General features: G+C 50.8%; 1 protein-coding gene across 1 annotated transcript in view; it reads right to left on the bottom strand.

The window, feature by feature from the left end:
• The window catches only part of ece2b (endothelin converting enzyme 2b), an 81,455-nt gene extending 66,664 nt beyond the window's left edge, over positions 1 to 14,791 (bottom strand). The window contains exon 1 of the mRNA XM_079513919.1: positions 14,591 to 14,791. Within this exon, the coding sequence (XP_079370045.1) occupies positions 14,591 to 14,623 (33 nt within the window). The 5' untranslated portion in view covers positions 14,624 to 14,791. The remainder of the gene's footprint in view (positions 1 to 14,590) is intronic.
• Positions 14,792 to 15,030: the final 239 nt, after the last annotated feature.

Here is a 15,030-nt window from a genome sequence, read left to right as displayed (position 1 = left end):
CTGTATGGGCCGGTCCTGTATGGTCCGGTGGTCCGGTCCTGTATGGTCCGGTCCTGTATGGTCCTGTATGGTCCGGTCCTGTATGGTCCTGTATGGTCCCGTATGGTCCGGTCCTGTATGGTCCTGTATGGTCCGGTCCTGTATGGGCCGGTCCTGTATGGTCCGGTCCTGTATGGTCCTGTATGGGCCGGTCCTGTATGGGCCGGTCCTGTATGGTCCGGTCCTGTATGGGCCGGTCCTGTATGGACCGGTCCTGTATGGGCCGCGGTTGGTGTCCCTCAAGTGGAACCCCCAAGGGAAAAGAAAGAGAGGTCGGCCACGGAACACCTGGAGCAGAGACCTGGAGGCAGATGCAAAAACTATGGGCCAGACTTGGGGACAGCTGGAAGTGTTGGCTCAGGATCCAGATGCTTGGAGAACTCTTGTCGACGGCCTAAACCCCAGAAGGGGTAATAGGCGTAAGTGAAGTGAAGTGATGATATGAATATTGCAGAATATAATGCTGTAAAACGTTCTCTTTCGTTATCTGTATGGGCCGGTCCTGTATGGTCCGGTCCTGTATGGGCCGGTCCTGTATGGTCCTGTATGGGCCGGTCCTGTATGGTCCTGTATGGTCCGGTCCTGTATGGTCCGGTCCTGTATGGGCCGGTCCTGTATGGTCCGGTCCTGTATGGGCCGGTCCTGTATGGTCCGGTCCTGTATGGGCCGGTCCTGTATGGTCCGGACGGTCCTGTATGGTCCGGTCCTGTATGGGCCGGTCCTGTATGGTCCGGTCCTGTATGGGCCGGTCCTGTATGGTCCGGTCCTGTATGGTCCGGTCCTGTATGGTCCGGTCCTGTATGGGCCGGTCCTGTATGGGCCGGTCCTGTATGGTCCGGTGGTCCGGTCCTGTATGGTCCGGTCCTGTATGGTCCTGTATGGTCCGGTCCTGTATGGTCCTGTATGGTCCCGTATGGTCCGGTCCTGTATGGTCCTGTATGGTCCGGTCCTGTATGGGCCGGTCCTGTATGGTCCGGTCCTGTATGGTCCTGTATGGGCCGGTCCTGTATGGGCCGGTCCTGTATGGTCCGGTCCTGTATGGGCCGGTCCTGTATGGTCCGGTCCTGTATGGGCCGCGGTTGGTGCTCAGAAATGCACTCTCTTGAGTCTTGCGAGATCAAATGAATGATTCATAATTATCCGAATAGCCTAATTTGTGTATGATGTTTTAGTTTACGTGGCACGGAGTCTCACCAGAACTCACACAGCAATTTTATTGTTATCTTTTTATTTCGAATCTTAATTCTTTTATTTTTTACATTCGAATATTCATTCGAACATGGAATATTCGTTGGCAGCACTATGCTCTTCTATAATGTTTTTGAGCGGTGGCACACCGTCTCCTATGCACAGCTATGTGTATCTATCTGTATGTCTATCTGTCCCTATGTCCGAGTATGACCCCTGTCTGAGTAGGACCTACTGACTGACTATTGCCCCTGCAGCTGCGCTTGGCTCCAAGGCAAGCACAGCAAACAAACACAACAAACAGAGATTACCTTCACTCAGTCACACCACTGATATAACACAGATGTTGACCCATTAAGGCCTGACGTCGAAATAAAAAAAAGGTTTTCTGAAAGAATATATATATATTCAAAGATTTGTGCCGCATTTTCACGATTTTTCAAAAATAGCAGACCTACAAGCTCGTAGCGCGCCACTCGGTGGCGCGCTATGAGCTTGTAGATCTGCTATTTTTAAATAGCTAAAGTATAACATAATGCTTAGTTACACACAGTGACTATAAGAATAAAAGTATAGTTCCACCGCTCAGTTCGCACAGGTGCGTTTCAAATAATATATATATATATTAAAATACAAAGATATATTTGTATTGTTGCCTCAACATATTGCAGTCCACCAAACTGAATATGTATGTGTCAAAGTATCAAATACAGTAATCAAACAAAATGTGTATACAGTAAAAAAGAAAGAAAGAAAGAAAGAAAGAAAGAAAGAGAGAGAGAGATACCGCTTCATTCTTAACCCATTCTGGGCGGGAACCCCTTTTGGTGTTTTAACTAAGCGTTATGTTATACTTTAGCTATTGAAAAATAGCAGACCTACAAGCTCATAGCGCGCCACCGAGTGGCGCGCTACGAGCTTGTAGGTCTGCTATTTTTGAAAAATCGTGAAAATGCGACACACATCTTTGAATATATATTCTTTCAGAGTGAACGTTTTTTTTTTTTTTTGACGTCAGGCCTAAAGTAATGGGCCCCTGATGTCATCAAAGCAATAGGCTCACACCTGGAAGGAGTGGACTATGATGTCATCAAAGCAATAGGCTCAAACCTGGAAGGAGTGGACTATGCGGTGGGTGTTGAGGCTCAAACCTGGAAGGAGTGGACTATGCGGTGGGTGGTGAGGCTCAAACCTGGAAGGAGTGGACTATGCGGTGGGTGGTGAGGCTCAAACCTGGAAGGAGTGGACTATGATGTCATCAAAGCAATAGGCTCAAACCTGGAAGGAGTGGACTATGATGTCATCAAAGCAATAGGCTCAAACCTGGAAGGAGTGGACTATGATGTCATCAAAGCAATAGGCTCAAACCTGGAAGGAGTGGACTATGCGGTGGGTGGTGAGCAAGGTGTGGTTTTTTCATTGCCCTCTCCAGATATTTAGCTCTACTGTAACAGGCTCAAAAGTAGGGGACAAGGGGACAGGCAATTTTTTTTTTTTTTGTACCAGCACCTGCTTGCCATGCCTCAGGTAGTATAGTCCAGGGGTTCTCAACCCGTGGGTCGCGACCCCTCGGGGGGTCGCCAAATTAGTTTGGGGGGGTCCCCAAATTATTAAAAAAAAAGGGGGGGGGGGGGGGGGGGGGTTCACGATTTTTCAAAAATAGCAGACCTACAAGCTCGTAGCGCGCCACTCGGTGGCGTGCTATGAGCTTGTAGATCTGCTATTTTTAAATAGCTAAATTATAACATAATGCTTAAAACACCAAAAGGGGTTCCCACCCAAAATGGGTTAAGGTTATTGTAGCAGTCAATTTATATTGGGTGTCGGGAGTGGGCGGGGCGTGGGTCCCGAGACGTTGCCAAAGCATTTTCGGGGGTCCCCGGACAAAAACGTTGAGAACCCCTGGTATAGTCAATAGTTGCGAACGAAGTGAGCACTAACTATATAAGCTGGCCAAAACTGTCTGTCTGTCTGTCTGTGTGTGTCACGCGGTAACACCACCCGCCCGCCACCAGCAGGCAACTGAAATTGGAACGATACAGAGGTCTCTCTCTGTGTGTGTGTGTGTGTGTGTGTGTGTGTGTGTGTGTGTGTGTGTGTGTGTGTGTGTGTGTGTGTGTGTGTGTGTGTGTGTGTGTGTGTGTGTGTGTGTCAGACTGCCACAACAGCTTCGTTCGCTTCCCGCGTTTACGTGTCTTACTTGTAGTCACAACACAGAAATAAGATCCGAACAAGAGCGTGTGTGTGTGTGTGTGTGTGTGTGTGTGCGTGCGTGCGTGCATGCGTGCGTGTGTGTGCGAGCGAGCGTGTGTGCGTGCGTGTGTGCGTGCATGCGTGTTGATTTGGGTACAGTCACACATGCACAATGGCAGGGGAGTGGCCAACCACATACCAACCATGTCAAAGTTCAGCTAACTTGAACTCACAAGACATGCCAACACACTGCAGTGGGAAGTGCCACCCCCCCCCTTCTCTCATGTAGAATGACTGGACGCCACCCCTTCTCTCATGTAGAATGACTGGACGCCACCCCTTCTCTCATGTAGAATGACTGGACGCCACCCCCTTCTCTCATGTAGAAGGACTGACTGGACGCCACCCCTTCTCTCATGTAGAGTGACTGGACGCCACCCCTTCTCTCATGTAGACTGACTGGACGCCACCCCTTCTCTCATGTAGAATGACTGGACGCCACCCCTTCTCTCATGTAGAATGACTGGACGCCACCCCTTCTCTCATGTAGAGTGACTGGACGCCACCCCTTCTCTCATGTAGAAGGACTGGACGCCACCCCTTCTCTCATGTAGAATGACTGGACGCCACCCCTTCTCTCATGTAGAATGACTGGACGCCACCCCTTCTCTCATGTAGAGTGACTGGACGCCACCCCTTCTCTCATGTAGAAGGACTGGACGCCACCCCTTCTCTCATGTAGAAGGACTGGACGCCACCCCTTCTCTCATGTAGAATGACTGACTGGACGCCACCCCTTCTCTCATGTAGAATGACTGGACGCCACCCCTTCTCTCATGTAGAAGGACTGGACGCCACCCCTTCTCTCATGTAGAATGACTGACTGGACGCCACCCCTTCTCTCATGTAGAAGGACTGGACGCCACCCCTTCTCTCATGTAGAATGACTGGACGCCACCCCTTCTCTCATGTAGAATGACTGGACGCCACCCCTTCTCTCATGTAGAATGACTGGACGCCACCCCTTCTCTCATGTAGAATGACTGGACGCCACCCCTTCTCTCATGTAGAAGGACTGACTGGACGCCACCCCTTCTCTCATGTAGAATGACTGGACACCACCCCTTCTCTCATGTAGAAGGACTGACTGGACGCCACCCCTTCTCTCATGTAGAATGACTGGACGCCACCCCTTCTCTCATGTAGAATGACTGACTGGACGCCACCCCTTCTCTCATGTAGAATGACTGACTGGACGCCACCCCTTCTCTCATGTAGAAGGACTGGACGCCACCCCTTCTCTCATGTAGAATGACTGGACGCCACCCCTTCTCTCATGTAGAATGACTGACTGGACGCCACCCCTTCTCTCATGTAGAATGACTGACTGGACGCCACCCCTTCTCTCATGTAGAGTGACTGGACGCCACCACTTCTCTCATGTAGAATGACTGGACGCCACCCCTTCTCTCATGTAGAAGGACTGACTGGACGCCACCCCTTCTCTCATGTAGAATGACTGGACGCCACCCCTCCCTTCTCTCATGTAGAATGACTGGACGCCACCCCTTCTCTCATGTAGAATGACTGGACGCCACCCCTCCCTTCTCTCATGTAGAATGACTGGACGCCACCCCTTCTCTCATGTAGAATGACTGGACGCCACCCCTTCTCTCATGTAGAATGACTGGACGCCACCCCTTCTCTCATGTAGAATGACTGACTGGACGCCACCCCTTCTCTCATGTAGAATGACTGACTGGACGCCACCCCTTCTCTCATGTAGAATGACTGACTGGACGCCACCCCTTCTCTCATGTAGAATGACTGACTGGACGCCACCCCTTCTCTCATGTAGAGTGACTGGACGCCACCCCTTCTCTCATGTAGAAGGACTGGACGCCACCCCTTCTCTCCTATAGAATGACTGGACGCCACCCCTTCTCTCATGTAGAATGACTGGACGCCACCCCTTCTCTCCTATAGAATGACTGGACGCCACCCCTTCTCTCATGTAGAAGGACTGGACGCCACCCCTTCTCTCATGTAGAAGGACTGGACGCCACCCCTTCTCTCATGTAGAGTGACTGGACGCCACCCCTTCTCTCATGTAGAGTGACTGGACGCCACCCCTTCTCTCATGTAGAATGACTGACTGGACGCCACCCCTTCTCTCATGTAGAATGACTGGACGCCACCCCTTCTCTCATGTAGAATGACTGGACGCCACCCCTTCTCTCATGTAGAATGACTGACTGGACGCCACCCCTTCTCTCATGTAGAAGGACTGGACGCCACCCCTTCTCTCATGTAGAATGACTGGACGCCACCCCTTCTCTCATGTAGAATGACTGACTGGACGCCACCCCTTCTCTCATGTAGAATGACTGGACGCCACCCCTTCTCTCATGTAGAATGACTGGACGCCACCCCTTCTCTCATGTAGAATGACTGGACGCCACCCCTTCTCTCATGTAGAATGACTGGACGCCACCCCTTCTCTCATGTAGAATGACTGGACGCCACCCCTTCTCTCATGTAGAAGGACTGGACGCCACCCCTTCTCTCATGTAGAAGGACTGGACGCCACCCCTTCTCTCATGTAGAAGGACTGGACGCCACCCCTTCTCTCATGTAGAGTGACTGGACGCCACCCCTTCTCTCATGTAGAGTGACTGGACGCCACCCCTTCTCTCATGTAGAATGACTGACTGGACGCCACCCCTTCTCTCATGTAGAATGACTGGACGCCACCCCTTCTCTCATGTAGAATGACTGGACGCCACCCCTTCTCTCATGTAGAATGACTGACTGGACGCCACCCCTTCTCTCATGTAGAATGACTGGACGCCACCCCTTCTCTCATGTAGAATGACTGGACGCCACCCCTTCTCTCATGTAGAAGGACTGGACGCCACCCCTTCTCTCATGTAGAATGACTGGACGCCACCCCTTCTCTCATGTAGAATGACTGGACGCCACCCCTTCTCTCATGTAGAATGACTGGACGCCACCCCTTCTCTCATGTAGAATGACTGGACGCCACCCCTTCTCTCATGTAGAAGGACTGGACGCCACCCCTTCTCTCATGTAGAAGGACTGGACGCCACCCCTTCTCTCCTATAGAATGACTGGACGCCACCCCTTCTCTCCTATAGAATGACTGGACGCCACCCCTTCTCTCATGTAGAGTGACTGGACGCCACCCCTCCCTTCTCTCATGTAGAATGACTGGACGCCACCCCTTCTCTCATGTAGAAGGACTGGACGCCACCCCTTATCTCATGTAGAATGACTGGACGCCACCCCTTATCTCATGTAGAATGACTGGACGCCACCCCTTCTCTCATGTAGAATGACTGGACGCCACCCCTTCTCTCATGTAGAATGACTGGACGCCACCCCTTCTCTCATGTAGAAGGACTGGACGCCCCCCCTTCTCTCATGTAGAATGACTGGACGCCACCCCTTCTCTCATGTAGAAGGACTGGACGCCACCCCTTCTCTCATGTAGAAGGACTGGACGCCACCCCTTCTCTCATGTAGAATGACTGGACGCCACCCCTTCTCTCATGTAGAATGACTGGACGCCACACCTTCTCTCATGTAGAATGACTGGACGCCACCCCTTCTCTCATGTAGAATGACTGGACGCCACCCCTTCTCTCATGTAGAATGACTGGACGCCACCCCTTCTCTCATGTAGAATGACTGGACGCCACCCCTTCTCTCATGTAGAATGACTGACTGGACGCCACCCCTTCTCTCATGTAGAAGGACTGGACGCCACCCCTTCTCTCATGTAGAATGACTGGACGCCACCCCTTCTCTCATGTAGAATGACTGGACGCCACCCCTTCTCTCATGTAGAATGACTGACTGGACGCCACCCCTTCTCTCATGTAGAAGGACTGGACGCCACCCCTTCTCTCATGTAGAAGGACTGGACGCCACCCCTTCTCTCATGTAGAATGACTGGACGCCACCCCTTATCTCATGTAGAATGACTGGACGCCACCCCTTCTCTCATGTAGAATGACTGGACGCCACCCCTTCTCTCATGTAGACTGACTGGACGCCACCCCTTCTCTCATGTAGAATGACTGGACGCCACCCCTTATCTCATGTAGAATGACTGGACGCCACCCCTTCTCTCATGTAGAATGACTGGACGCCACCCCTTATCTCATGTAGAATGACTGGACGCCACCCCTTCTCTCATGTAGAAGGACTGGACGCCACCCCTTCTCTCATGTAGAAGGACTGGACGCCACCCCTTCTCTCATGTAGAATGACTGGACGCCACCCCTTATCTCATGTAGAATGACTGGACGCCACCCCTTCTCTCATGTAGAATGACTGGACGTCACCCCTTCTCTCATGTAGACTGACTGGACGCCACCCCTTCTCTCATGTAGAATGACTGGACGCCACCCCTTATCTCATGTAGAATGACTGGACGCCACCCCTTCTCTCATGTAGAATGACTGGACGCCACCCCTTATCTCATGTAGAATGACTGGACGCCACCCCTTCTCTCATGTAGAAGGACTGGACTCCACCCCTTCTCTCATGTAGAAGGACTGGACGCCACCCCTTCTCTCATGTAGAATGACTGGACGCCACCCCTTATCTCATGTAGAATGACTGGACGCCACCCCTTCTCTCATGTAGAATGACTGGACGCCACCCCTTCTCTCATGTAGAAGGACTGGACGCCACCCCTTCTCTCATGTAGAAGGACTGGACGCCACCCCTTCTCTCCTATAGAATGACTGGACGCCACTCCTTCTCTCATGTAGAATGACTGGACGCCACCCCTTCTCTCATGTAGAATGACTGGACGCCACCCCTTCTCTCATGTAGAATGACTGGACGCCACCCCTTCTCTCATGTAGAGTGACTGGACGCCACCCCTCCCTTCTCTCATGTAGAATGACTGGACGCCACCCCTTCTCTCATGTAGAAGGACTGGACGCCACCCCTTATCTCATGTAGAATGACTGGACGCCACCCCTTATCTCATGTAGAATGACTGGACGCCACCCCTTCTCTCATGTAGAATGACTGGACGCCACCCCTTCTCTCATGTAGAATGACTGGACGCCACCCCTTCTCTCATGTAGAAGGACTGGACGCCCCCCCTTCTCTCATGTAGAATGACTGGACGCCACCCCTTCTCTCATGTAGAAGGACTGGACGCCACCCCTTCTCTCATGTAGAAGGACTGGACGCCACCCCTTCTCTCATGTAGAATGACTGGACGCCACCCCTTCTCTCATGTAGAATGACTGGACGCCACACCTTCTCTCATGTAGAATGACTGGACGCCACCCCTTCTCTCATGTAGAATGACTGGACGCCACCCCTTCTCTCATGTAGAATGACTGGACGCCACCCCTTCTCTCATGTAGAATGACTGGACGCCACCCCTTCTCTCATGTAGAATGACTGACTGGACGCCACCCCTTCTCTCATGTAGAAGGACTGGACGCCACCCCTTCTCTCATGTAGAATGACTGGACGCCACCCCTTCTCTCATGTAGAATGACTGGACGCCACCCCTTCTCTCATGTAGAATGACTGACTGGACGCCACCCCTTCTCTCATGTAGAAGGACTGGACGCCACCCCTTCTCTCATGTAGAAGGACTGGACGCCACCCCTTCTCTCATGTAGAATGACTGGACGCCACCCCTTATCTCATGTAGAATGACTGGACGCCACCCCTTCTCTCATGTAGAATGACTGGACGCCACCCCTTCTCTCATGTAGACTGACTGGACGCCACCCCTTCTCTCATGTAGAATGACTGGACGCCACCCCTTATCTCATGTAGAATGACTGGACGCCACCCCTTCTCTCATGTAGAATGACTGGACGCCACCCCTTATCTCATGTAGAATGACTGGACGCCACCCCTTCTCTCATGTAGAAGGACTGGACGCCACCCCTTCTCTCATGTAGAAGGACTGGACGCCACCCCTTCTCTCATGTAGAATGACTGGACGCCACCCCTTATCTCATGTAGAATGACTGGACGCCACCCCTTCTCTCATGTAGAATGACTGGACGTCACCCCTTCTCTCATGTAGACTGACTGGACGCCACCCCTTCTCTCATGTAGAATGACTGGACGCCACCCCTTATCTCATGTAGAATGACTGGACGCCACCCCTTCTCTCATGTAGAATGACTGGACGCCACCCCTTATCTCATGTAGAAGGACTGGACTCCACCCCTTCTCTCATGTAGAAGGACTGGACGCCACCCCTTCTCTCATGTAGAATGACTGGACGCCACCCCTTATCTCATGTAGAATGACTGGACGCCACCCCTTCTCTCATGTAGAATGACTGGACGCCACCCCTTCTCTCATGTAGAAGGACTGGACGCCACCCCTTCTCTCATGTAGAAGGACTGGACGCCACCCCTTCTCTCCTATAGAATGACTGGACGCCACTCCTTCTCTCATGTAGAATGACTGGACGCCACCCCTTCTCTCATGTAGAATGACTGGACGCCACCCCTTCTCTCATGTAGAATGACTGGACGCCACCCCTTCTCTCATGTAGAAGGACTGGACGCCACCCCTTCTCTCATGTAGAATGACTGGACGCCACCCCTTCTCTCATGTAGAAGGACTGGACGCCACCCCTTCTCTCATGTAGAATGACTGGACGCCACCCCTTCTCTCATGTAGAATGACTGGACGCCACCCCTTCTCTCATGTAGAAGGACTGGACGCCACCCCTTCTCTCATGTAGAATGACTGGACGCCACCCCTTCTCTCATGTAGAATGACTGGACGCCACCCCTTCTCTCATGTAGAAGGACTGGACGCCACCCCTTCTCTCATGTAGAATGACTGGACGCCACCCCTTCTCTCATGTAGAATGACTGGACGCCACCCCTTCTCTCATGTAGAAGGACTGGACGCCACCCCTTCTCTCATGTAGAATGACTGGACGCCACCCCTTCTCTCATGTAGAATGACTGGACTCCACCCCTTCTCTCATGTAGAAGGACTGACTGGACGCCACCCCTTCTCTCATGTAGAATGACTGGACGTCACCCCTTCTCTCATGTAGAAGGACTGGACGCCACCCCTTCTCTCATGTAGAAGGACTGGACGCCACCCCTTCTCTCATGTAGAATGACTGGACGCCACCCCTTCTCTCATGTAGAAGGACTGGACGCCACCCCTTCTCTCATGTAGAATGACTGGACGTCACCCCTTCTCTCATGTAGAATGACTGGACGCCACCCCTCCCTTCTCTCATGTAGAAGGACTGGACGCCACCCCTTCTCTCATGTAGAGTGACTGGACGCCACCCCTTCTCTCATGTAGAATGACTGGACGCCACCCCTTCTCTCATGTAGAAGGACTGACTGGACGCCACCCCTTCTCTCATGTAGAAGGACTGGACGCCACCCCTTCTCTCATGTAGAATGACTGGACGCCACCCCTCCCTTCTCTCATGTAGAATGACTGGACGCCACCCCTTCTCTCATGTAGAATGACGGACTGGACGCCACCCCTTCTCTCATGTAGAAGGACTGGACGCCACCCCTTCTCTCATGTAGAATGACTGGACGCCACCCCTTCTCTCATGTAGAAGGACTGGACGCCACCCCTTCTCTCATGTAGAATGACTGGACGCCACCCCTTCTCTCATGTAGAAGGACTGGACGCCACCCTTCTCTCATGTAGAATGACTGACTGGACGCCACCCCTTCTCTCATGTAGAATGACTGACTGGACGCCACCCTTCTCTCATGTAGAATGACTGACTGGACGCCACCCCTTCTCTCATGTAGAATGACTGGACGCCACCCCTTCTCTCATGTAGAATGACTGGACGCCACCCCTTCTCTCATGTAGAAGGACTGGACGCCACCCCTTCTCTCATGTAGAAGGACTGGACGCCACCCCTTCTCTCATGTAGAAGGACTGGACGCCACCCCTTCTCTCATGTAGAATGACTGGACGCCACCCCTTCTCTCATGTAGAATGACTGGACGCCACCCCTTCTCTCATGTAGAAGGACTGGACGCCACCCCTTCTCTCATGTAGAAGGACTGGACGCCACCCCTTCTCTCATGTAGAATGACTGGACGCCACCCCTTCTCTCATGTAGAAGGACTGGACGCCACCCCTCCCTTCTCTCATGTAGAATGACTGGACGCCACCTCTTCTCTCATGTAGAATGACTGGACGCCACCCCTTCTCTCATGTAGAATGACTGACTGGACGCCACCCCTTCTCTCATGTAGAAGGACTGGACGCCACCCCTTCTCTCATGTAGAATGACTGGACGCCACCCCTTCTCTCATGTAGAAGGACTGGACGCCACCCCTCCCTTCTCTCATGTAGAATGACTGGACGCCACCTCTTCTCTCATGTAGAATGACTGGACGCCACCCCTTCTCTCATGTAGAATGACTGACTGGACGCCACCCCTTCTCTCATGTAGAAGGACTGGACGCCACCCCTTCTCTCATGTAGAAGGACTGGACGCCACCCCTTCTCTCATGTAGAATGACTGACTGGACGCCACCCCTTCTCTCATGTAGAATGACTGGACGCCACCCCTTCTCTCATGTAGAAGGACTGGACGCCACCCCTTCTCTCATGTAGAAGGACTGGACGCCACCCCTTCTCTCATGTAGAATGACTGACTGGACGCCACCCCTTCTCTCATGTAGAATGACTGGACGCCACCCCTCCCTTCTCTCATGTAGAATGACTGGATGCCACCCCTTCTCTCATGTAGAATGACTGACTGGACGCCACCCCTTCTCTCATGTAGAAGGACTGGACGCCACCCCTTCTCTCATGTAGAATGACTGGACGCCACCCCTTCTCTCATGTAGAAGGACTGGACGCCACCCCTTCTCTCATGTAGAAGGACTGGACGCCACCCCTTCTCTCATGTAGAGTGACTGGACGCCACCCCTTCTCTCATGTAGAAGGACTGGACGCCACCCCTTCTCTCATGTAGAATGACTGGACGCCACCCCTTCTCTCATGTAGAATGACTGGACGCCACCCCTTCTCTCATGTAGAAGGACTGGACGCCACCCCTTCTCTCATGTAGAATGACTGGACGCCACCCCTTCTCTCATGTAGAGTGACTGGACGCCACCCCTTCTCTCATGTAGAATGACTGGACGCCACCCCTTCTCTCATGTAGAATGACTGGACGCCACCCCTTCTCTCATGTAGAAGGACTGGACGCCACCCCTTCTCTCATGTAGAATGACTGGACGCCACCCCTTCTCTCATGTAGAAGGACTGGACGCCACCCCTTCTCTCATGTAGAAGGACTGGACGCCACCCCTTCTCTCATGTAGAATGACTGGACGCCACCCCTTCTCTCATGTAGAAGGACTGGACGCCACCCCTTCTCTCATGTAGAATGACTGGACGCCACCCCTTCTCTCATGTAGAATGACTGGACGCCACCCCTTCTCTCATGTAGAATGACTGGACGCCACCCCTTCTCTCATGTAGAATGACTGGACGCGACCGTTTTTATTCCACGTGTGTGTCTGTACCTTTATCCATGTGTATCCATTAGGTGGATGGATGCCCATCTCACTCTGATTAGTTTAACTCTGGCCAGATCACCAAGCCCGACCAACCCTGTCCTAGATGGCTGGCCTCCACAGCGTAAACATTAAGCAGCATCCTGTCTGGTCTGGTCTGGCCACAGCAGCACCTCATCAACAAAACGCTCTGATTGCTAATTGAACAATTGTGCAACATGTGTTTGTCCATATGAGGACGGAGTCACTGTGGTCCATATGAGGACGGAGTCACTGTGGTTAGCAGGACATTCTGAATGACAGACAGTGGTGTGTTCCATGCAAAAATAAGAGACTTTTATCCATGACGATTGTAGAGAAATTGTGTGCAGAGTCTTGAAAAAAAAGGAAAGGGGAAAGTATAAAAGCAGGAAATGTGCTTGTATTTAAGCGGAATTGTTTCCGGATTTGGTAGATGAGTTACAGATTGCGGTCATTGAATCTCAAGTCAGCAGTGTAAACAATTGAGAGAAACACTTTGTATGTATTTTATCCAAACATATAACTAAGATGGTTTATAATACTACATATAACTAAGATGGTTTATAATACTTCATATAGAAGAACATATAGATTTATAATGAGGATTGTTTATACAGTATACTTAGTATACAACATATAGGTTTTAATTACTTAGACGGTTAGCTATATATGTTAGTATAGAATAATATGTTTATAATGACTAAAATGGTGTATTTACTTAGATAAGAATACATACATCTATCCAAGTCATACATGACTAAGATGTTTTATTTAGTATAAGGACATATATGTTTTAATGGCTGAGATGGTTTATATACTTAGATTAGAACACACATATTTATAATGACTAAGATTTATGCATTTATTATTATTTGTATAATTATAATAACATATCTATTTTTTATGATATGGTGCATAGATATATTTGGTATACAAGAATGTGGATGTTAATAACTAAGATGGTACTTATAAACATGCTTATGAAAACATGGTAGGCCTACATAGCATAGATATATTTATTTAGTAGGCTATATTAAACATGTATAGGGTACTGTAGAAAACGAAGATGGTACATATATAAACATGCTTATAAAAACATGGTAGGCCTACATAGCATAGATATATTTATTTAGTAGGCTACATTAAACATGTAAAGGCTACTGTAGAGAACTAAGATGGTGCTGCATGCATTCAGCATTGGTATGCATAAAACAAAACAAACAATCAGATGATGAACCACAGCTGTACCAATGTGTAGGCAGTCAGGCAGAGATACATCACCTAGCATATGAAATGAAATAAATAGAATAAGTTTGACATAGCCTATAATAATTATGACATATTATGGCTAATCTCATGGTGATGATTGACATAGCCTACACTACAACATGATACATCACACCTTGTCCCAGGCAGACAGATACAAATAGCCTACATACTGTGGATTTGTGTGTGTACAGTGTGTGCGTCTGTGTGTGTGTGTGTGTGTGTGTGTGTGTGTGTGTCAGACAGTGTGTGTGTGTGTGTGTGCGTGCGTGTGTGCGTGTGTCGCGCGCGCGCGCGTGCGTGCGTGCGTGTGCATGTGTGTGTTCACTTACGCTGTTCCGCAGATCTTGCAGGGCGACGCTCATCCTGCAAACCTCTACCGAGCCATCCCTCCTCTCTCTCTCTCTCTGTGCGCGTGTCTTCTGCCTCTATCTCCCTATATAACGTGTCTGTTCTGTGTCTGTTGTTGTTATCCGTGCGTCGGAAAAGACGAGAAACAAACAAACAAACAAACAAACAAACAAACAACCCCGAACAGAAGAAGCTAGGGATCCGCCGGGCGGGCGGAGCAACGATCGAGCGAACAACAAACCGCGAGACGAGTCGCTCGTCTTTGTTCAACCGAGTGAAGGAGCAGAAGGAGGAGGAGAGGATTTTCCCATCGTCTATCTATGGCTGTGGCGGAGGAGACTTCTCTCTCTCTGTCCTATTCTCTCTCTCTCTCTCTCTCTGTGTGTCTTTCTGTCCTTTTCTCTCTGTGTGTCTCTCTGTC

The sequence above is a fragment of the Electrona antarctica genome, assembly GCF_951216825.1.
Source record: "Electrona antarctica genome assembly, chromosome: 11".
Taxonomy (NCBI): Eukaryota; Metazoa; Chordata; class Actinopteri; order Myctophiformes; family Myctophidae; genus Electrona; species Electrona antarctica.
This window is presented reverse-complemented; position numbering and strand designations above follow the sequence as displayed.